The 23,567-nt window shown below is 42.2% G+C and overlaps 1 protein-coding gene across 17 annotated transcripts in view; it reads right to left on the reverse strand.

Moving 5' to 3' along the window:
* Positions 1–23,567, reverse strand: part of PCDH15 (protocadherin related 15) — a 617,117-nt gene that overhangs the window by 17,395 nt on the left and 576,155 nt on the right. For all 17 annotated transcript variants that reach the window (XM_072930869.1, XM_072930868.1, XM_072930871.1 and 14 more), the window contains 5 exons: positions 23,268–23,483; positions 19,320–19,408; positions 10,496–10,672; positions 5,035–5,253; positions 1,460–1,570 (listed from right to left, as the gene is read on the reverse strand). In XM_072930869.1, coding sequence (XP_072786970.1) covers positions 1,460–1,570; positions 5,035–5,253; positions 10,496–10,672; positions 19,320–19,408; positions 23,268–23,483 — 812 coding nt within the window. The remainder of the gene's footprint in view (positions 1–1,459; positions 1,571–5,034; positions 5,254–10,495; positions 10,673–19,319; positions 19,409–23,267; positions 23,484–23,567) is intronic.

The raw sequence follows: 23,567 nt of genomic DNA on the forward strand, positions 1-23,567 counted from the left end.
TGCAATGAAGACTATTTTTTCCAAATTAACATAAAGCTAAGCCTCAAAGTCAATACTGCAGATCTGGGAACTGGCACCTCTTTGGGGCAATTCTAAACCCCAAAAAAACCTTTGCAGATAAAACACAGTGAAATGAGGCTTTTTCTGGGTTTAGCATCACATAATTAATTTCAGCAGAAATTTGGTTTAGTGTAAAAAAAGATGAATTTTATCCAGATGGCACCTCCCTGCATAAGGGTATAGATGTAACTCTCAAACAGAAGTGCTCCCATTCAAAAAAAAACTTTATTCCACACGTTCTTCCTCCCTTCCTGCCCAAGCATACCTTGACGAAAGCAAAAATTCAGCCCTTAGGAGAAACTATTCCTCCTCCCAGCATTTTAACCCCCTATTTACCCAGAAAAGCTGAAGTTATTATTCCCCATGCAGAGACTGCACCCAGTTATCCAAGAGTTAAAGCTCTGTCATGGCCCTGTAACATTTTATAAACTCCATCACAGCAGCTGGAAAATTTCAACTTTCTGGGCAAAACAAATCATGATTGAAAACTGAGCAATCCTCATTTCCACCATCCACTCACTCCCTACCTGCTCCAAATATTATTCAAGCTGGGCTCCTCAGCACTCCTTGGTTTTCAAGTATAAACAGAGATGAGGAAGTGTGGCAAAGCTTATCAAACAAAGCCCCCAGTATCAGACAAATAATAATTGGTTGGAATATTTTCCTACTGAGAGGTAAATTGTTATTGGAGTCCATCAACCTCAGGTTTACAGAGGCATGAAAAGAGAGGCAGCCTTGCAAGATTATTATTTTATGAGCATGTAAGAGGTAAAAGATGAGTTTATTGAGCTACCAGGGGTTTCTCTGCTGATAGTTCCTTTAATTTCAATATTTAAACAGGTTTAAATTTAGAACAAAAACCCCAACAAACCGAACACATCTTATTAGGAAATGAAGACTTTGGGGCAGCAATTTTCAGGGAATTATCATTTCAGATGAGTGAAATGGATAAGAATGAATTTTATTGGATGTGTTTAGTCAACAGCTTTGGAAAACAGCTTTTGAGTGCTGGGTGGCCTGGATGTGCCAAGCAACCCAGTCCTGGCAGCAGTGACCTGCTGGAGGATCTTGCTCTTAGGAAAAAAACATCTGGTGAGACCTTTTTGCCCACTCAAAGTCTGTTAAAGGTTCCCCAATGCATTCCAAGAAGATTAAATTGTTTTTTCCCTCCTTCCAGAGCCAGCCTATTTCTTTTCTGGATGTTGGAGAACCCCAAGCAGCTGGAGAATGAAGAAAACCTTTTGCACAGAGACTGCATGAAGTGAATTTATACAAACCCAGAATAGTTTGGATTGGGAGGGACCATAAAACCCATCCTATTCCATGAGCAGGAACACCTCCCACTATCCCAGGTTGCCCAGGGCAGTGACTTTTGGGATGGATCTCAAGGAATACTCACATGGTGCTGTCTCCAAGCTCCTCGTAGAGGTTGTTGGCCGCGGCTCCGGCCGGTTTTCCTGCTGGCAGAGCCATCTGGATCCTCGCAGTCTTGGCACACTCAGCCTGTCGCCTTTGGAGAGCCACGGGGGGAAGGAGAAACACTCATCAGGAACACCCCAAAACATGCCCCAAAGAAAGCTCACATGTGAGGTTTTCTATGTTTTTGCCCTGGATTTTGTCTTTATCAAAGTAACAACATGATCATCTTCTCCTGGATTTTTCAGCTCCTGGTTGTTCTGTTTTGGTGGAATTCCAGAGCTTCCCAGATCCCAGAATGGTTTGGGTTGGGAGGGACCTTAAAGTCCATCCAGTGCCATCCCCTGCCATGTCAGGGACACCTTCCATCATCCCAGGCTGCTCCAAGCCCTGTCCAACCTGGCCTTGGGCACTGCCAGGGATCCAGGGGCAGCCACAGCTGCTCTGGGCACCCTGTGCCACCCACCCAGGGAACAATTCCTACCCAATACCCCATCTAAATCGATTTCTTTCAGTTTGATGCCACTCCCTCTTGTCCACTCACAACTCATTTTTTCTTAATGGAGTTGGCTGGGAAATTTTTGTTCATTGAATGGTTTTTCCTGAAAAAAATCCTTTTTTAAAAATTTTTTTTTAATTACTTTTTTTCTTATGTGGATTAAAATCACTGTGGAAAAAATTTCTGTTCCCTGTCTAAAAAACAAAGGTCCTCATTTTGGGAGCACCACCAGGGTGATGTGGCTGATATACCCCAATGACATCAGGTAGCCATAAAAATAAATCACTTTTAAACACATCACACCAGGAGTTCAGGAGCAAATTGAGTATAGGAATTTAAAAACCCCTTATATTTAATAAATTTTGTGAACAAAATTTGTCAGTATTCCCGTGCAAGCTAGAAGAAACAAAGCTGGGAATAAATACTTACTCTTTGAATCTGTTTGGTTGCAAAAAAAGAGATAAAAAGGAAGGTTAAATAAATTCTGCTTCCAACAACTGCCCATAAGAGTGACTCTAAGAGGAGTAATAAACTACAGGCTACTTAATTATTCCACACATCAAATTCCAGAATTAATGACTTGTTTAAGGAATCAGAACTTCCAGAGCTGAACAGCATTTCGCTGCTATTTTTGATCCCCTGGAAACAATTCTGTAGTCAGCAGAAATACGAATTACAGCAGGGAATGAAAGCAAGACATGAAAACATGAATATTTCTCCCATTTTTTCTTAAGCAGGCACATTTTTGGGCTTGTTTCTTTATATTGAAGGATTTTATATAACAATATAAATAATGTAATTATTATTTTATTGTATTTTCTCATTTTAGCATATTTAAAAACTGTATTATGTAAAATACTTTTAATAATGAAGGAACATAATTTTTGGTTATTATTTAGAAGATTCCATTCCTTCAGTGATTAGTAAATAATAAATAATTTATAAGTAGCTTACAGGTTTGTGCTGGATACTGGATTTCAAAAGAGTCATTTTTAGATTTATTACTAAAGAAATATTTTAGGAAAAATACCAAGATTCCTTTGGAAAAGGAGTGAAAAAGGCTGGAATGCAAAAACAAACCATGAGGCTTAGAATTTTAATTTAACTCTGAAATTCCTTTCATTTTCTTTGGCACTCGCCATAAAATACAATTTATTCACAATGGGCTGATATAAATTCCACTCCAAGTCAGATTTCTAGATTGGAAAAATCGGATTTTTGGATGAAATGAATTTAACCAGATTCCTGAGAGCTCCTAAAAGAGATTGATGATGTTTAGATAATCTAACAGATGCCAAGGAAAAATGAGGCTGTTTCATTTCTTTAAGGAATCTGCAGTTCAGATATCAGCCACCAATGAATTGCAAGTTGAACTGGCTCATGGAAGCAAATTTTCCATAGAATTCTGGGAAAGGAAATTTGGGAATGATCTGCCATCCCAATGATGCAGAAGTTGGTCAAGCTCTTCCAAACTTCTTTAAAAGGCTTTTTTTCTTCACCCAAAATGGAGAAAAGGGAATGTGAATATAATAATTAATTAAAGAATAAATGGATTTATAAATCTATGAACAAGAATATAATGTATATGTAAATTTAAGAATATAATTTTAAATTAGAGAATAAATCTATGAATAAATATATATCTCTTTCTATATATATATCTCTATATATCTATATATATATATCTCTAAATAAATAAATGAATAGGTATGGAGCAGTCCAAATGCAGCAATTTTAAATATGAGCAGACCTGAAAATCTTAGTTGAAAGGAACTTGTTGCAGATGTTGATTTGAATTAATTTTTCAGCCAATTACTGGAATCTAACAGGCAAGAGGAAATATCAAAAAAGCATCTCTGATGTTGCCCTACAATGGCAGAAAGCCAAGTCGTCAGGAAACGTTTGCAATTAAGAAGCTCATGAAAAAATATTTTAGGATTTAAGCAAAAACACTGGAATCCTCTAATTTGATTTTTGATTAATTTCTTGAAAAAGCCCCTTTTTTCTCAATATATATATATTTTTTTTGTATGGAATTCAGCTCTGAATCTTCACTTCTGTGTCAACACCTGGGTTTTGAGCCCGTGTTTTGACACAAAAGTCCTTCACCATGTTAGGAAACCCAGGATGCACTTCCCGTGTTCGTCATGCCAAGCATTGAGCAACTAGAACGTAAATTTTAAGGAATTTAGAGATTTTAGAGGAGCTATAATTTTAGTTAGAAATAAGCCTTACTAGAGTTAATTAAAATAAATGAGTAGGCCTTGAAGTTAAGAGTTAGTAGTTAACTAATAATTGATTGCTTGTCAGCGGAATGTTTAGTTATCTGGGGTTATAATGAAGAATATCCAAATTGACAAATTGCTTTTAGGAACATAAGACAATTGTGGGCCTCCTCTGTTCTGAAACCAACTGAAGACAAGGAATGGGAGTTCTACCAAGAGTTCATCTGTCATATTGGCATTCAAAAGGTAGAAAGGTCAGAAGGAGGAAGATGTCATTTACTTCCTCATTTTGGGACCCCTCCCCATGAAAGGGACCACTGACCTATTTCAAGGAACAAACTATGCATGCTTAATAGCTTTTGGAGTGATCAGCATACGAAGCGGGGAATGGGATGTACCAAAATTATGAATATGCATTTGTATTTTGGGTATCCAATACTTGTATGGATAAAAGGGCTCTGTAATCACCTGGAAGCTGCGGTGTGGATTTGGGAGCTATCCTGCACACTGCCCGGCATAGAATAAACATACACTTTCTAACTTTAACCTGTTAGAGAGTTTTTGTCCGTCACAGTTGTATATCGGTACTAGACCAATATCCATATTTTTTAATAAATCACAACCCTTGTAGTGAGAAGGGGATTAAACCCAGAAATTATTTACATACTAGAAATCTAGATAACACATACAAAATATTCTAGAAACAGGCAATAATAAATAGAAATTAATCTCGAAAAGACAAATAATCGTCAAAGCGGCTCCGCCACAAAATGCAGCACCTCTACTACGACATTACAAGCTCTGGGAGAGGAGGAGGAGGAGGAGGGTACTCACTGCCGGTAGCTGACCATGACGATAAGGATGGCTGGCATGCAGCAGAGGATGATGATGACAGCCAGGGCCAGCAGTGCCCCCTCCGTGTAGCCCACGGCCTGTGCCTGCTTCTTCACGTTGGCCACCACGTCCGGCGTGCGGATCTCCAGGATTCGCCCACCCTGGCCCAGGTAGGGCTGGAACTCCTTGTTGATATCCAGCAGTTTGCCATCCAGGAACCTTCAAGTTACAAAAACACCCCACTATTAGGGCCAAGTTTGTGAGAAGAGTTTTAATTAGGGAAGGTTAATAGCTCAATAAAGAGCATACATCATCTTTGTGGGCTTTGGTGTCGGAATCTGTGGTATTGATGATTCTGAGATTGTAGAAAGTCTCTTTCTGTATTGTTGCTAAAGAAGAAGTTATAATTTGTTTGTGTTGGTTTTTAAGGTTGTTTATTTTTGCTTATTTATAACATGTTTTGCTGCTTTGCTGCAGGTCTGTCTTGTAGGGCAGCATGTGGGGCTCTGCCCTCAGTGGGATGTTATAAACATTATATATTAGTAACTACGTGTGCTATATTTATAATAATGTGCTAATATATATTATTTATGTTGAACAGTGTGTTTTAAGCCTAAACTAATAGAAAAATGCCAACACTACAGTGAAACATGGAGGGCATGAAGAAGGAGAAAAAGGACAAGACACACCTAATTTTTTCTATTTTGTCTCTTTTGAACCCCTAAGACCAAATTAGGAGAAGTGTTAGGATGGAGGATCCTAGAAGGTGGGAGCTATAGCAGAATTCCAGATCCTTACATATACAGTGGTTCTCCTGGAGAAAAATGAAGGGAAAAAAACCTCCAGAAATTATCAAATAAAAAACAACGAAAAACTTCAGTAAGAATTTTTGTGTATAGACTCTGAATGTCTAAAGAAAGCCTGAGATAGCTTTGATTTCCTTACTCTCATCATGAGACACAAATTCCACTCTTCAAACACTTTTCTTCAAGGCGGTAATATTGTACAATTGACTCCCCTCGGATTAATTTCCTGATAAATCCTTGTAGCGTTTCTTGTCCCCCTTTTTTTTCATTTTGGAATTTTTGGGAGAATCTGCTTTGCTCTGGGTGTGTACTGGATCTTGTCACAGGCAGAACAGCTCGTCCTGAATGATGAATTTGGGCTGGTGTCATGATACTGAGGGCAAAGAGGCTGCTTACCCCCACCCTTACAAAGGTGTCTGGAAGAATAATTCCAACTCCTGACTTCTTCCACAAAACATTTCCTTGGTACTTGAGAAAAAAATCCCTTTTCCAACCTAATTGATGGCATAAAGTGGATATAAACATTCTCTTGCTGCTCACTAGATGTCACTGGTGCATGTCCCATGTCCTCTGAGCTGGCAAAAGCCTTCCCAGCAGGACACGTTAAATCCCTGGATGATTTTAACCATCTCCCTGTTGAAATTCTGCTGGCATTTTTCTGACAGAGCCTTTTTAAGAGGTTCGTAACTCAGCCATGAGCGTTTACGCCGTGATGGAGCCTGACACGTTGTGCAGGAGCTTCACACAGTTTTGTTTAACAGGGGACATTTACCACTTAATTTATTCAGGAGGAATTTGCTGCATTCAACTGGTTTTTATGCTCCAATAAATCAAAGCCTCTTCCCTTTAAAAGATAGGAAAGGAGGCTGAACGTTTCAGTCCGGGAAGTTATCTGAGTGGCTTCGGAGTCTTTTAGGGTTTGTGGAAGAGGGAGGACATAGTGAAGTACAGGTGCTATCCAGATCCATTTTTGGGGTGTAATCAAACAGATTTGGAGCAAAAACCAGAGGAGGAGTGGCTGAGGGAGCTGGGAAGGGGCTCAGTCTGGAGAAAAGGAGGCTCAGGGGGGACCTTGTGGCTCTGCACAGCTCCTGCCAGGAGGGGACAGCCAGGGCGGGTCGGGCTCTGCTGCCAGGGAACAGGGACAGGACAAGGGGAAACAGCCTCAAGCTGTGCCAGGGGAGGCTCAGCTTGGACAGCAGCAGGAGTTTCTCCATGGAAAGGGTGCTCAGGCCTTGGCAGGGGCTGCCCAGGGAGCTCTGGAGTGCCCATCCCTGGAGGTCTTCCATAAATGTGTGGATGTGAGGACATAGTTTAGTGGAGGGCTTGGAAATGCTGCGTTAAGTGTTAGACCTGTTGAGTTCAGAGGTTCTTCCCAACCTGAATGGTTCAGCTTTATGAGGTCCCTGATTAATAAAAACTTCAGGTAATCAATCATAACAATCTGAAGGAAAAATACAGATCTCTCCTTGTGTATCAGTTTTACAAAGTACAGGACAAGCAAAATTCTGCATATCTTGAGAGATACATGGGTTTTTTTCCCCTGGCACTAGCTGCTGCATCCATGACTTCTAAATCATGCCTTGCTTTTCCAGGCAAACATTCCCCTGGAATTATTGTGGGATTAATATTGTGGATTACGGGAGCCTCACACTTTGGTTCAGTGAAGTTTGCTTCTCATGGTGACAACTGTGACTGTTCAGCTGCTGCTTGGTGAGCTGCTGTGTCCACCCCCTTCTCCCAGCTCCAGCTGCTTTTTGGGTTTGGATCCCTGACTCCTGTATCCCTGCAGTTCTCCACCTGCTGTTCCACTTCATCCTCAATTCCCCTTGCGTTCGACCTTCAGAAATAATTGTTTTCAAACAGTGACAGGTTCACCAGAAACTCTGTTAAATCAGAGCCTCCACTCTGCTTTAGAAGCAGGAGCACAGCAGGTGTTCCCAAAAAAGCCCATTCTGGAAAAGCCACAGGTATCTTCCAATACACAATCACTTGGTGAGCTGCATAACAATCCCAGCTGGCAGAAGTCACCTAATTCTGTGCTGTTGGTCCTGGGTACATCATGGAATTGTTGAATACTTGGAAAATCACCTGTGGGAATTTATCTTCCTTATTTGTAATTAAATATTTAGGTAAAACATTTAATTTTTAATTAAATAGGATTTTTTTTAGATTTAATTTTTAGTAAAACAGGATGTTCTGTTTCTTTTGGACTTATTCAAATTTTTCCCATCATATCCACTTTTATGAAATGATTCTTTCTCCCCCTGATCCCTTTTCTGTCAGATCCAGAGCAAACTCTTGGCTGGCAGAAGGGTGGTTGGGACTCGTGGCTTCTCAGTGAGGGGACAGCCACTGCTGCAGTGTCCTCTGACCATGGCAGGAAGAACCTGAGCCATCCCTCTGAAATCGAACTCCCAGGAGGGACCTTTCTCTTTTTAGGAGGTTAAAATCTTTGTGGATTTGGGTACATCCCTGGCCCAAATCTCCTGAGGTTCTCCCACTTTCCAGTGAAAACTTGGGAATCAGCTGCAAAACTCTCTCTCCTTAGTGCAGTGAGCTGACAGCCACTCACCTCTACCCTAAAGTCAAGGAAGCATTCCCTGGGATTTTGCCGATTTAAATACTTAAAAGCTTTTGAAGAGAAGAAAAAAAGCCCCTAAAAAGCTGAGTTTGCAGGCAGAGGGAGCATTTTAATGATGTTGTTTCTCAGATGAATCCCCTTCCCTTTCTGTTGGAAAATCTGATTTTTAACCCATATTAACTCTATTCTGCTCTGGATACTTCACTAGACACCTGAACATCCCTAAAAAGATATTCCAATATTTTGAAAGGGTACCCAAATGAAGAGGGACATTTTTTTTTTTCCTGACCATGAAGAGAGTCTACAAAGGGAAAAGTTTATTTTTACTGAAATTCAAAGAGCCAAGTGCCTCCCTTTTCAGATAACAGCTGATTTTCATATCCTGATAGCAGTGGATTTACTGAGAGTTTTCCAAAGGGAGGAGGAAAAGGGTCAGAATCTTGAATAAAACTGGGAAAAGATCACAATTACTCCATTCTGGGAATGACCAATACTGGAAAAGTGACCACAAAAACCCACTGAGTATCACTGAGGCCTGAAAAGACTGAATGACCATGGGGATACCTAAAAACAAATGCCAGAAGAAGAAAGGAGGCTCTATTGATACCCCCTGAAAGCTAATAATTATTGCTATTAATTATATTTCATATACATTTTAATATAAAATATTAATTTTTTTATATTCCTACTTCAGAAAAATGATGGTGGAAGACTGGAGAGGGTTCAGAGAAAAGTTCAAGTGATTAAAAGAATTAAAACATAGCCCAGAGCAGAACTTCTCAAGAATAAAAATACAGAGGATGATGTGAACATGAGCCTAGACCTTGGTGGGACCCAGAAATTAAAAGCAAATGGATGCCTTATTTAGCACCCAAAGTTAGAATAAAACTGAGCCTGGAAAAATTAAAAAAAAAAAAAGACAAAAGGCCTAATTTTTGACAGGTTGTAGTTGATTGAATTGTCTGATGCAGTTGCTTTGCTGACAGGTATGTTCAGAATTAATTTGGGGAGGTCCCAAACTTGCTCAGACTGATCCCAGTGATCTTTCCTAGGTTATATAATCTGACTATCTGCAGAACTTTCCTATGCTGCCGTTTTCACCTGCACTCCACCAGGAGCTCAGGAGAAGCAGCCCTTTTCCAACCTCATTTCCCTGCTGTGGTTTGCAGCCTTTTCCTGCCAGGCTGCTGAGGATGTGCTCAGCACAGGGAGAGCCTGGTGGGGTTCTCACCAAGAGGAAAACCAACAGCAAGGTGGAACACATGAAAAAAAAAAAAAAACCCAAAAAGCCAAGAAACCAAAAAAAAAACCAAACAACCCCAAACTAAAAAAAGGTGTTTTTTTTTTTTTGTTTTTTTTTTTTTTTTTTTTTTTCTTTAGAAGAAGAACCTGATTTGCATTTTGAAGAGCCTGATCTCCTGTGTGGAGGCCAGGCTGCACTGAGGGTCATGTCCCAGTCTGTGTTTTACATGAGGTGCAAACCACCTCTGCTCCTTCCCTTCCAAAGGAAAAAAAAAAGGGGGGAAGGGAAAAAGGGAAGGGAAAAAGGGAAGGGAAAAAGGGAAGAGGGAAGGGAAGAGGGAAGGGAAGAGGGAAGGAAAAAGGAAAAAGGAAAAAGGAAAAAGGAAAAAGGAAAAAGGAAAAAGGAAAAAGGAAAAAGGAAAAAGGAAAAAGGAAAAAGGGACTCAAGCTCCAAACAGAAACTGTGGGAAGCCTGAAGGTCAACACTGCGTCACCAAAGCCTGAAGATCACACAGGACCTTGTGTACATAGGAAAGAAACCCCTTGAAGGAATTTCAGTTGGAAGCTCCTCCACAGGGTGGACAAAACCCATCACAAGCTGTCATGGTGACAATGTTTAAATGATATGGATTGGGACAATTTAGCCCAAGGCACTGGACTGAACTAGGAAGTGGCAAATTCCCAAGGTATCCAGAGGGGATATCCATGCAGCAGCTGTTTCAATGGATTTTTCTGCTCCTGTTATGCTGAAACGGTTTCTAACAGACCATCAGATTCCCAAACAATCCATGGAAACAGAGAGAGAGAGATCAACAAAACAAACACTCACTTAAAAAGTTCGTTCCTCATGATGGCTCTGTTGGTTTGTGGGTCGATGGCATAGACCATGAGGTCGGACTTGGTGTAATCCTCCTCAGAATATCCATCCCCAAACCTCCGTGCTCCGATGGATTCCACCACCACCGTCGCCCCCGGAATCTGGTCTTGGACGTAGCGTTCCAAAATCCTAAAGGGAAGACGGAGCTGGAAAGCTGCAGTGATTGATTTGTGCTGCTCACCACTGACCCCAGCCCAAATGAGGTACTGATAGTCAAAACTCATAGGATGAGAAGGAATTTGACCTTCAGAGCACTTTTAAATAGGAATTGCTGCTCCACATAACCTCTGAAATGCTGAACTCCTGAGAAAAGCTCAGCAGTGCTTGGAGAGGTCCTCAGAAATTGTGTCCTTAAGTCCAGCTCTTTGTATTTATGACCCCAGTTGAGTTTTAAATGGCTCATGGGAATCATCACCTATATTTCACACAAAATCCCTCTGTCAGCCTTTTATTAAGTTATATGATTCCAGCACTTCCATTCCAGCCTTCCACAGGGTGCATTCCATAAATTTTCACCCAGAGAAACAACCACTTGAATGATTTTTGGTGGAATATTTCACCCAGGCCTCCGATATCACACAACATTTCTGGGGCTGCAATGCTTGCTGCTCCAAAAGGCCCCAGGTTTTACAGGCAGGAGGAAATTGGAATATTGGGCTGACACTTTTACCACAGGAAATAAAATCAAATAAACTGCAGCAGGATTCCACAAGCATGGGAAAGAAAGGCTGATAGAATTTAGAGGTAACAACAACAAGAAAAACAACAACAACCAGACTTGCTAATGGTTAATGAGGTTTCCAATGTGGGACCAAGAAAGGTCCACTCAAAGCCCACAGAGAGTTTTATAAACAAAGGTATAAATGCAAATATCATCAACTCTGTGTGAAAAAAAAGGAGGGAGAAATAAACCAGAGCATCTGGAATTGGAAAAGTTCCATCTAAACTTATAAGAAAATATAGAATTTCCTGGGGTAATTGATATGATCAGAAAATCAAAGCAGCAATAGCTGAGCTGGGAGGCAAAAGCAGGGGAACACCAGGGAATGTGTTGCCTGATCCATCACGGATGCACCAGGGTCTGTACAAAGACACATCTCCCACAAAAAAGGACATCAGTGACTTTAAGGTGTCACTTGTTCAAGACAAAACCTTCTGTAGTTGCTGAGGTCACATTTTTGCTGTTGTATTTTTTTTTCCTGACACAAGATTTCCACCAGCTCCTGATTTTTCAAGACTCCTGATTCACATTTATCCAAAGAACATCTCTTCTCTTTGTGCAGAAATTTAGTGTGCCCTTAAAACCCGTTGTAAGCTTTTAAGCTTTTCTATAAGATCTTGAAAAACTCAAGTATGTCAGAGCCAGGTCATACCTGAGGAGTAAATATATGGAATTACTGCAGAGAAAATAGGGATACAGATTGGCTGACACAGTGCTTGTGGAGTGGTGTCCTCTGAACAAGCTCTCCTGTTGTTTGCAGATATGGAAAACTCTGCTTATCTCTGCTTCTGGCATGCTCTGCACTGGCAGCCAAGGTGAGAACCTGTCACAGACACCTCAGCAACAATAATTCCCCCAGGAAAAACCTGACAGGACCAATCTGGGATATGGAGATTACTATAAAACCCCACCAAACATGATGGAAGTGTAAATGGCTAAAAAGAAACCACAATCATTCTCAGGAGGGTGTTTGGCACAAGCTGTCAGACAGAACAAAAGTGTAAAGGATTTGCCTCTATAATTAGCATTTGATAATTTTTGCTGCAGGAGGAGATGCTTTTCATGGAATCACAGAATTCCAGAATCCACCCTGTGCCCAGTGCCCACCTTGTCCCCAGCCCAGAGCACTGAGTGCCACCTCCAGCCCTTCCTGGGACACCTCCAGGGATGGGCACCCCAAAGCTCCCTGGGCAGCCCCTGCCAAGGCCTGAGCACCCTTTCCATGGAGAAATTCCTGCTGCTGTCCAAGCTGAGCCTCCCCTGGCACAGCTTGAGGCCATTTCCCCTTTTCCTGTCCCTGTTTCCTCTTACAGAACTCTTATTACACCCAAGACAGAAATGCTCCATCAGGTTGGAAAGTTATAATGGGGGATCTATTCTGGCAGAAACAGTAACAACATTCCCTTTCCTCAGTAATTCCTGGCATCCTGCTGCAATTCACTGCCTTTGAGAATATCTTTGTCTAAAACATCGTTAAAACTCAAGAACAAACAGAATGTTTGGGAAAGGGATTGAGGGACAGGACGCAGAGAATGGCTTCCCAGTGCCAGAGGGCAGGGCTGGATGGGATATTGGGAATTAGGAATTGTTCCCTGGCAGGGTGGGCAGGCCCTGGCACAGGGTGCCCAGAGCAGCTGTGGCTGCCCCTGGATCCCTGGCAGTGCCCAAGGCCAGGCTGGACAGGGTTTGGAGCAGCCTGGAACAGTGCAAGGTGTGCCTGCCCATAGCATGGGTGGCTCTGGATGGGTTTTGAAGTCCCTTCCAACCCAAGCCAGTCTGGAATTCTGTGATATCACTTCCTGAGAAATGGGTACATTGCAGCCATTGGCTACACTGACATTGCAGGAAACCCCACAAAGTCCAGCAGAACGGCAGCAGTGTTCAATTTGAAACACACAAATTGCATGTTTAGGTTAAAACAGAGAATAAAATCACACTGAAGGCTGAAAAGCTGTGGTTAAGGAACTCACTTAAAAATGGGGCAGGTCCCTATAGAGCTGTTTGAAAAATCCTTCAGCTGAACTTGTGATACTGAAAACACTGTAGTGTTTTAGAACTCCTCTGGAAATGGCCACTTGCTTGCAGTGGTACTCACAAAAGACAATTTATTTTAGATTCCTACTTTTAAGTAATAACAGCGACTGCAGTTCTGTATTGATTAGCAGAATTCAAATTAAAATTAGTCTGTCACTTGTTAAGCCCACAAGGCTCATTCCCATCCTCCAAGTGGTGTGTAAGAGGTGGAAGCAGGAGCAGAACAGGCAAAGACCCTTTCCAGCTGCTCTAAGTCCACAGGAGCTGCTCAGTAGTGAGGGAAATGCCTCCCACAGCATCCCCATTAGCACAGCTCTCCCAATTCCCAGCAGTGACACTGGACAAGAGGAGTTGCTCTGTCATCGAGGGATCCTGAGGCCCAAAGTTCCCTGAAAATCCTGAGGTGATTTTTTTTTTTTCATCTTTAGATACAAATTAAATGGAAAGGCAAAATAAAACAGGGGTGTTGGTCTGCTGAGCTGTCCCTTGGCTGGGGAATTTGGCACCTTCCACTGTCCCAGGCTGCTCCAAGCCCCAAAGTCCATCCTGGCCTTGGGCACTGCCAGGGATCCAGGGGAATATTTTAAGAAATGGGAAAAAAAACAGCCTCCAAACATTCTTTCTTACAGGCCTCAGATTACCAAACACTTGGAGTGAGCAGTGTTGAAGATTCAATATTCTGCATAATTTTGGCCAAAATTCTAGTTCCCAAAAATAACCTGGTGCAATAATAATGATAAATTTGTATGCTAGGTGTTTGAAAACATAAATTTTGCAACCATGCAGAGTTGAGAGCATCCAGCCCCCGCCATCAGCATCAATACACACTTTTCCTGTGCTTTAATTAACTCCTCAATGCTTCTCCACTTCAGGCAAATTCAGACTGTGTGGAGTCTTTGTGGGATTAATAAGTGACAATGAAACCACTGGATTTTCAACTGGACTTTCCTAAAGAAAGGACCAATTCCACCCACTCTGGTGCAGTCAGTGATAGATTTGGGGGGGATACCCTGGAGCCCCAGCTCCCAGATTCCTTATTAAAATATAAATAGTACTCAGGGAAGGGTCTGCACATCCTGTGGTGCCAAAAACATCACTTTTTTATAAAAAAGCCTTTCACAAAGGTTATTTTTCTATCACACACGTGTCCAGCAGGAAGGAGCAGCACAGAGACAATTCCCTCTGCATAGAATTACATATTTACTATTTCATAGTAATATTATGAATTGTATTTAGAAAACAATCCAGAGCCAATGCCTTTATACCCACTTATTCTAATCCTTTAAAAGCAGAGAATTAAGGTTGGAAAAAGCCTTTAAGATTCAAGTCCCACTGTCACCCCAGCACCACTACAAACAGATTGGTTTGCACACCATAAAGGAAATTTGCTTTCTTACACACTGCTGCAGTTGCTTTCCTTCTCTTTGTGCTCACCCTGTAAAATCCTGCCCTCCAAAACCCCTACACACACTCCAACTTTTTATTTCAGCCTCATTTGTCCTGGTTGCAGAAGGAACATTGCGCTCATCCAAAGAATAATACCCAGAGCCATCTCCCCTCTGACCCCGAGGACAATCTCCAGATCTCAGCACAAAAGGGCTTTTCCTGCAATTGTCAGCAATTCCTGGGGAAAGCAGGAGTTTACAGCTTTATCCACTGCATTAAGAGAGCTTTGGAGAGATCCATTAGCACAAGAACCCTGGGAGTTATGGAGAGCAGGATCTTACTGAACTGGGGCTTCCCAGCTGCCAGGACCAGCAGCAAGTGGAAAAACTGGAGTTGTAAAAGCTTGGGTCTCTATTACCCAACTTAATAAAGGTGGCCTGCAGTTATTAATCATCCTGATTGCTCGGGAGGGAGGGTGGAACAGGCTCTGTGAACATTGCACCAAGCCCTGGGATGTTTTCCCAGCAAACCCAGACTAGCTGGACATGAAACAGGAGTGGCCAGTTGGTGGCAAATGTCCCCCTAATCTTTTTATTTAATCAGATTTTATCTAATTAAATCAATTCTGTTATTATCTAATCTCTTCCTTTTCTAAGTTTGCAATTTAATTTGGAATGAAACATTACAGTGTGAAGAACTGACAGAGAAAAAGGGGAGGGGAGGTGGAGTGGAGGGACAGAAGCAAAGTGACTCCAAAATGGTCCTGTCAGAGAGGTAAAGTGTGACATACAGAGCAGCTACAACTGGACCTATGACTCAGGAATGTTTCATGAAGGGCAGGAAACCAAGTGCCACCTGTGGAAAGGGCTCAAGGGCAAGGTCACTGCCACCACCCCAACAGGCAAACAGTCCAGTCACCTGTAATTAGATTTTATTCAGTAATTATCTGGAAAAAATCTTAAAGTGAGCACAGGAATGTGACTTCTCCTGTGGGAAAAGTGAGTGATTTATACCCTGCAGCTGAGATATGCTCAATTTTTACCAGTTCAGGGACTGAGGAGAAGAAGAAACACAACTGCAGGGAAATCATCCACGTCTGAAACACTTCCCTGAACTGCGTGTTCCAGCTCCTAGATATAAAATTTATTGTCTCATATACTATGATTAGACATAAAATCTTATGTGATGCACAATATACATGTGCTGTATATTATGATCTATAATTTACAGCAGTATTTACTGCTATAGTATTTTATAACATCTCTTTTAAGTGCAGCACAGTTTCTGTGCATTAAGTAGAGTTCCTTTGAAGAATGACGGCAGTCAGCTTTAGATATGCAAACCATTAAGTCAGAAGGTTCAATGTTCATATTCCAAAAAACTCCCTCAGCAATAACTCCAAGAATCAGCACTGGATTCTACATTTGGATTGTCAGGGAAAAGCCTGCCTGGCCATTTCTGCATTGTGTTAGAGGGTTCAGCATGGATCTTCTTTACCTGGGGAACTGCCCCGCTCTTTTCAGAGCATAAAACTGACTGAGAAAAGCATGGCTGGAATGAGGGGAGAAACCCTGGGGAGCTGCACAAGGAAGATCTGGGGATCCTGATATCCCAGGGGCAGCAGAAGAGCACTGGCAGCAGGTCAGGGACAACTTCTTCCCTGGGCAGTGCCAGCCCTGAGCACATTGTGCACAGAGCCTGGGGGCTCTCCTCCCTGGGGCTGGGGCAGAGCTGTGTGCACACAATGCTGTGCCCTGGGCTCTGGGATGGCCCTGCTGGAGCAGGGAGGTGCCACCAGCTGCCCACTCGGCTCCTCCAGCCTCACCCACCCCGTGACTCTCTATATTTGATCCAAACTCTCATTTTAACCCACTCCACTATTCCACTTCAGAGGAACTGATGTGATATCTCATCTATACAGGAGTGTACAGAAGAATTTACTTCCCAAGACAGTTCTCTTCCCTGCTGGATGGAAGAAGCTCAGATCTCCCTTGGCAGTCTGGCTTATCTGACTTTAGGCAGAGCTTTAAGTGGCCACCATGTGAAAACCAAGGAATTAAATGCTCTGAGAACACCTTTGGCTGTTTTGTTTCAGGAGTGGGATTCAATGATACCTCTGGGTTGCTTCCAACAAAGGATATGCTAAGATTCCATGAAATGCTGTTCCTTGTCCAGCAAACAAGCATTCCCCTCAACTTCCATATTTCAAGAACACTCCGTCATCTGTCTCCACCAAGTTTTCTGAATTTTCCATGAAGCCTCAGCCTATTTTCTCTTCCCTTCCTTCAGCAGACAGAAATGGCTCTGTCTGCACAGCCATAATTAAGATGGGCAAGAGAAATGGTAAATGGGACATTGATGTGCAGCCCAGAGAATACGATGAAATTAAAGCAGTTGGAGGAAAACACTGAATGACTGCAGAATATCCTGTTGGAACTGTCAGGGAAGACAAGTCCATTGTATTCCTCAAAAAACTCCTAAGCCAAACAAATATTGATGCTTTAAATCTTCTCTTCTTTGCTCCCTTTTATATGGACCATTAACTCCCACCCATCTCTGGCTGTGCTGAGTGTAGGAAAACTGAATTATATAATTCTTAACACCTCATAACTCCTCGTGAAAATGACAGAACCTGGTATAACTTCTTCTCCAAAGTTGTTTAAACCACTATTTATTTTACTGTGAAAAATCACTGTAATTCTACAGATTACTCCTGTACCCCCCCACCCTAACATTCCCCATCACAAACTCTATTTTCGGGGATTAATATTTGCCAAAATGAGAGGAGAAAGAGCTGAGTAACCTGTGTAGTGACTAAATTAATTCAGATCACAGCATGGTTTATGTTGATCTTAAGGATCATCTTGTTCCAACTCCCCTCCATGGGCAGGGATACATCCCACTAGACAGGGCTGATGATAGTCTTTTTCTCTGTTAATTAATTATACATTCAATTTTATAAATTACTGCATTATTTGAAGTGGCAAAACTATTTCGGTATGAGCTTCCAAATAATTTGTTTTCCCTTTGTCTGTGGTTGCACACAAAAATACCCCCACAAATTTTAATTTTGTTTTTATGGGCTGCACTAATTATTAAACCTGTATAAAAACAGGGAGAGGGTGATCGTTGAAATTTGAAGAGAGCAGTGAAATAAATAGTTTTCTCTGTGAAACAGACCTTTGTACACAGCTACAAAATTATTTTTTAGATATTTGTTCTCTGCAAATACTTTTGGGAACAAATGGGCTAATTTTAAAATAAGTTGATGTAATTCTTCTGGCAAAGGCTGTCCTTAAAAACTTCTTAGAAGAGAAATTCTCCAGCTGCACTATCCGCCCATGGTGTTTGTGAAGGTAAAGACTTCCCAAGATGATTTGGAGAGCTCAGTATTGATAATATTGTGGGGTATTTTAAACTTTGTACTCATTCCAAAGCTTTGCTCTCATTCCAAAGCTTTGTTCAATATGAAATTCAGAATCACAGAAAGGTTTGGGTTAGAAGTGTCCTCTAACCATCAAGTTAGAAGACCATCAAGTCCAACCATCAATCTCCATCACCCTGCTCACCACTAAGCCATGTCCTCATCTGCCATTTCCACAAGGTTTTGAACACTTCCAGGCATGGGGACTCAACACCTGCCTGGACATCCCCTTCCAATGCTGCAGCCACCCTGTCCATGAAGAAATTCTCCCTAAAATCCCATCTAAACCTCCTGTGGTGCAGCCTGAGGCTGTTTCCTCTCCTGTCCCTCGTTACCTGAGAAAAGAGCTTTACCCCACCTCAGTAGAGTCTCCTTTCAGGAAGTTATTCCTATTTCTAGGCAATATCTCCTTTTATAAAATTTTTTCTGGTTCTAGGCAATCCCTCTTTTCAGGAAGCTATTCCTATTTCTAGGCAATACCTCCTTTTAGGAAATTATTCCCATTTCTAGGCAATCCCTCCTTTCAGGAAGTTATTCCTGGTTCTAGGCAATATCTCATTTTAGGAAATTATTTTTATTTACAGGAAATCCCTCCCTTCAGGAGGTTATTTCTGGTTCTAGGCAATCCCTCCTTTTAGGAAGTTATTCCTAAAAGTTATTCCTGGTTCCAGGAAGTGCAGTCCCTGTGAGTTCAGCCTGAACAACTTTATTGGTGGTTCTGACATTCAAATCTCTCAGAGCCAACACACACCTGGCCCAAAACAGAGGGCGAAAAGGGGAATGTATCCCAAATCTCCAGGAGAAAATCCATCAGGAATTTTTCCTAGCCCAGTGAAGATATGAGGCGTGCAGAGACTTTTCCAATGACTGGTTGGACCACCAACCCCAAGGTATTTCAAATTCTATGGACAACAACAAGCAGGATGGACCAGACCTGTGGGAAGGGCCACTCATCACTGATTGAAATGACAGAAAAAAGGGACAAAGATTGGTTATAGACTAGTTCCTACAGCATTTTCTATCCCATATTGACTAATTCCATGACAGCAAGTAGAGAAAATTGTCTCTGTGTTACAAAAAGAAGCCAGAAATGCTGATGTGGTGCCTGGGGACTCTTATTGACCAGATAAAAAACCTCCCTCACTTCCTGATCCATCCAATCCCAAAGCCAGGGAACTGTCTGATATTTGGAGAGGAAATAAATTGATTACCCAATGAGTTGGTCTTTGTTTTGCTCCACAAGGGTGGGAGGAACGTTGGAGACAATCACTTGCATGTCCAACTGATTGACCACAGAGACCTGGAAAGAAAAGAGGGAAATTCAATTGGCACTGCCAGGCACAGCCCCCTCCCATCCAACAGCAATGGAAAAATTCCTTTCCTGCCTCCATACCACGCCCCGATATCCACATTTCTCCTTTTAATTCCAAATAGCAGAGCTGGGAAATCTTGCAGCCAAAGCCCATAAACATCAAAGATTTAAGTGGAATTGTAATTTCAGGTCTGCATTAGAATTATGGATTTTTAAGGTGGGGACAGCAAAAGCTGCACTTAGTTTAGATTTGACTGAGAGAATCTCAGATCTCCCATGGGCTGTATTCAAAATTACTTCTGAGCTTTTGGGTGGTTTGGATGCCAGGAAAATCCTCCCTTGGAGCCATGCAATGTACACCAAGGGAAATGGAAATACAGGATTAATTCCACAAAATCAATGCTACTTTGTTAGAAAATCAGGAAGGAAATTGTTCATTTACATTGAAGCGATCAGTGAGAGGTTTTATTTTAATCTCCAATTGTTTTAGCTTCTCCCTCTACCGTAAAACTGCACATTTTACAACTGAGCTTGTTCCTTTAAAAAAAAAAAAAAGAAAAGAAAAACAAAGCAGGAAAAAATGCTTCTAATCCACTCAATACTTGTGTGCTTTGTTGGAATCAAATTAAAGTTTTTCCCCAAAATACGGAGTAACCTCAGGGAAAATATATGGCAATTATTTTTTTTAACTATGAACCCAACACCACTCCAATACTGTGGAAGATTCTGGAGGAAAAATTGGAAAACTAGGCCAATGTTAAAGCTGATAAATTTAAAAATCAAGGGTTAGTCAATTCTAAAAGAAATAAACAAGCCCTGATTTTCCAACGAGGAGCCCTGGAAGCACAGCAGCAGAAAAACCTAAATGTGCTTCCACATCAAACACTGATTCACCAGCTTTGAAGCTTAATTCAACTTTAAATATTTAAATGTTCTTGAAATGTCATCAGATGCCCTGATCAGCACGTACAGGCCTCTGTGCAAGAAACACAGAATTATAATAAGCTCCAAATAAAAATCATGCAATGGAACTGGAAAGCAATGATTAATTTAATAGAATTAATTACATTAGCCAATTCAAGCAACCACTGTGCACACAGGAACTGAAAACAGTGCAAAAGCAGCACCAAAAGCAAAGGCAGTAATTCTTTTCATATATAAGAAGTCACAATTATCATCACTTGTTCATGTACAAAACCACGGATAAACACACATTCATGACAAGTTACAGGAAACCAAGAGTGTTGGACAAAAATCAAGCAACATTTGAGGTTTCCATGGTAACATTAACTTGCTTGTTATCCCCATTTGTAAAGGCAGAAAAAGCAGAAAATTGTTGGTAACCTCTAGCCCACGAGTGATATCCCTTTGATCCCAAGCTTCGCTCATTAGGCACTTCCCAAGTTTTAAATCCAGCAAGGCAGAGCCTAAAAAGACTCTTGATTGTGATATGGCACCAATGGATTCCTGTGAGTAGCTGGGACCCAAATGAGTAGGGGCCTTGAAACCTCCTCAAACCCCAACAAACATTTGATAAAGTTGTTATCTATGACATCATGAACATGATATCCATGATCTGAAATAATGATAGTGAATATCCACTACCGACCCTCAGCACCTTTAGGTGCTTCCTTGCAGCAAACTAATTTTAAAATGTAATTCTTGTATCTCTTTCACCTCACAGATGCTGAGAAGGAAAACTCCACCAACATGGAAGCAAACTGTCAAGCCACAGGTGTCCGACTTGAGCCATCCTGGTGTCCTTCCCATGGATTGTCCCCACCAGCATGAAGACCTTTGATCAGGGGATTTGGCAGATCCTGCTGTTGCCAGAGCTGTGCCAGGCTCTGGGGAAGCACCCTGGTCCCAGCTCTGTAGGACAACTTCCTCTGCTCAGCTTCTTCCCAGCATTGTCCCTCTGGTGGTGACCCACCTCTTCTCCCTAGGCCTCCTCTCAGTGGAGTCCTATTTTCTTCCCCTATATCTTATTTTTTTGCATGTGAGTAATGAAATTATTTTCTCTGTTCTCTGTGCACTTTATGAGCTATTTTTGAAAGAAAAAACATCGGAGAGCTTGAGCCCTTGATCCCACAGCAGGAAAATCCTGTTAAAATCGTGGGAAAGGATCTTAGTGTATGGATCACACTTGGTGCATAAAATCAGAGAATCCCAGAATGGCCTGGGGAGAAGGAACCTTAAAGCCCATCCTGTTCCACCCCTGACATGGACAGGGACACCTTCCACTGTCCCAGGCTGCTCCAAGCCCCAAAGTCCAACCTGGCCTTGGACCAGGGATCCAGGGGCAGCCACAGCTGCTCTGGGCACCCTGTGCCAGAGCCTGCCACCCTCCCAGGGAACAATTCCTTCCCAATATCCCATCCAGCCCTGCCCTCTGGCACTGGAAAACCATTCTCTGTGTCCTGGCACTCCATCCCTTGAAAATTGTCTCTTTGTATTTCTTGTCAGCTTGCTCAGGCACTGCAAGGCCACAACTGGGTCACCCCAAAGCTTCTCCCCTCCAGGTGAACAATCCCAGCTGTGCAGCCTTTCCTCCCAGCAGAGCTGCTCTATCCCTCTGCTCATCCTGGTGCCTCCTCTGGACTCATTCCAGTAGGTCCATGTGCCAGTGTTCTAGGTGGGATGGGTCAGTCTGGAATTGTATCTCCAGCTCCTTCAAGTTTCCAGGCCTTGCTCAAAACAAGTGGGTTCACTGCTCATCACTCAGCCAGACATCAGAAAGAAACCTCTATAAATTAATGAGACATCCTTCACTTTCTAATGTTAATGTCGATTCCTTCTGGCTATATTTTAATATCCCATTAGCGCCTAAATTACCTGAGAATGCCCCATCATTTTGGGAGGTCAAGCATGAGGGTATAATCTTTTATGTTTATTTGGTGAACTCCTGCAGAACTCATCACACCAAGGATTCTGGCTTTCATCTATATCCTTTGACAGTGTTCCCATGAAGTGGATAATGCACTCCATCCCTTTCACATTATGCTAATATTGAGCCAATGTATCAAGTTTATAGGGTTTAAGGAAATTTAGCTTGGATGGTTTCAGTGCCTGGACCAAGTCAATGTTCTCTGAATAGCATAAAACCACAAGCCTGACACCTAAAGATGGTGCCAGATCTGAAATGCTGCTTTCTCAGGGACTGAAAAGTTCATTCTCAGCCCAAAATTATTCCTTAACTTAAGCAACTAAGGCAACTTGGACATGACCAGCAGGGACACAGAATCATAGACTCGTGGAATGGTTTGGGTTGGGAGGGGACCTTAAATCCCACCCCTGCCATGGCAGGGACACCTTCCACCATCCCAGGCTGCTCCAAGCCCTGTCCAGCCTGGCCTTGGACACTGCCAGGGATCCAGGGGCAGCCACAGCTGCTCTGGGCACCCTGTGCCAGGGCCTGCCCACCCTGCCAGCGAACAATTCCTTCCCAATATCCCATCCAGCCCTGCCCTCTGGCACTGGGAAGCCACTCCCCAATGTCCAGGCACTACAGGTCTTTGTCCAAAGTCTCTCTCGATGTATCTTGTAGCTTTTTCGGGTCCTGGAATTCCTCAGTGAGGTCACCCCAAAACTTCTCTCCAGGTGAACAATCCCAGCTGTGCCAGCCTTTCCTCTCAGCAGAGCTGCTCCATTCCTCTGATCATCCTCACTCCAACACATCACAAAATCTTTTGGTTTAAGAAACTAAAAGCTTTATTCCAGTGCCTTCAAAAAATTAAGCACAAGCACTTTATGGCTTTTCGCTAGGTCTGCCTGGAATTAAACTTTCTGCAGTGTTTGAATTTCCTCAGGAATTATTCCATAATAATAATCTCTGGCTGATACTTACGAGCACTTCTGCTTTGCTGCTCAGTCCTTTGCCGTAATCGTCAGTGGCAATGACCTGGAACTTGAAATAGGATCTCCTCATGTTTTTGAAGAGCATGGCAGTTTTGATCAGCCCTGTGTAAGCCTCGATCACAAAGCCTTCCTTGCCATCCTTGATGGGGGGAATGATGAGCCTGTATTGCATGGCACTGTAATTCCCAGTGTCCTTATCATCAGCCTAATGGGGAAAATGAAACAAGCAGAGGCAAACAGGGTAAATATGCATGGAAGGAGTCATTAACCTTGTCCTTCAAATAAAGTT

This window comes from Taeniopygia guttata, chromosome 6 (assembly GCF_048771995.1).
Source record: "Taeniopygia guttata chromosome 6, bTaeGut7.mat, whole genome shotgun sequence".
Lineage (NCBI taxonomy): Eukaryota > Metazoa > Chordata > Aves > Passeriformes > Estrildidae > Taeniopygia > Taeniopygia guttata.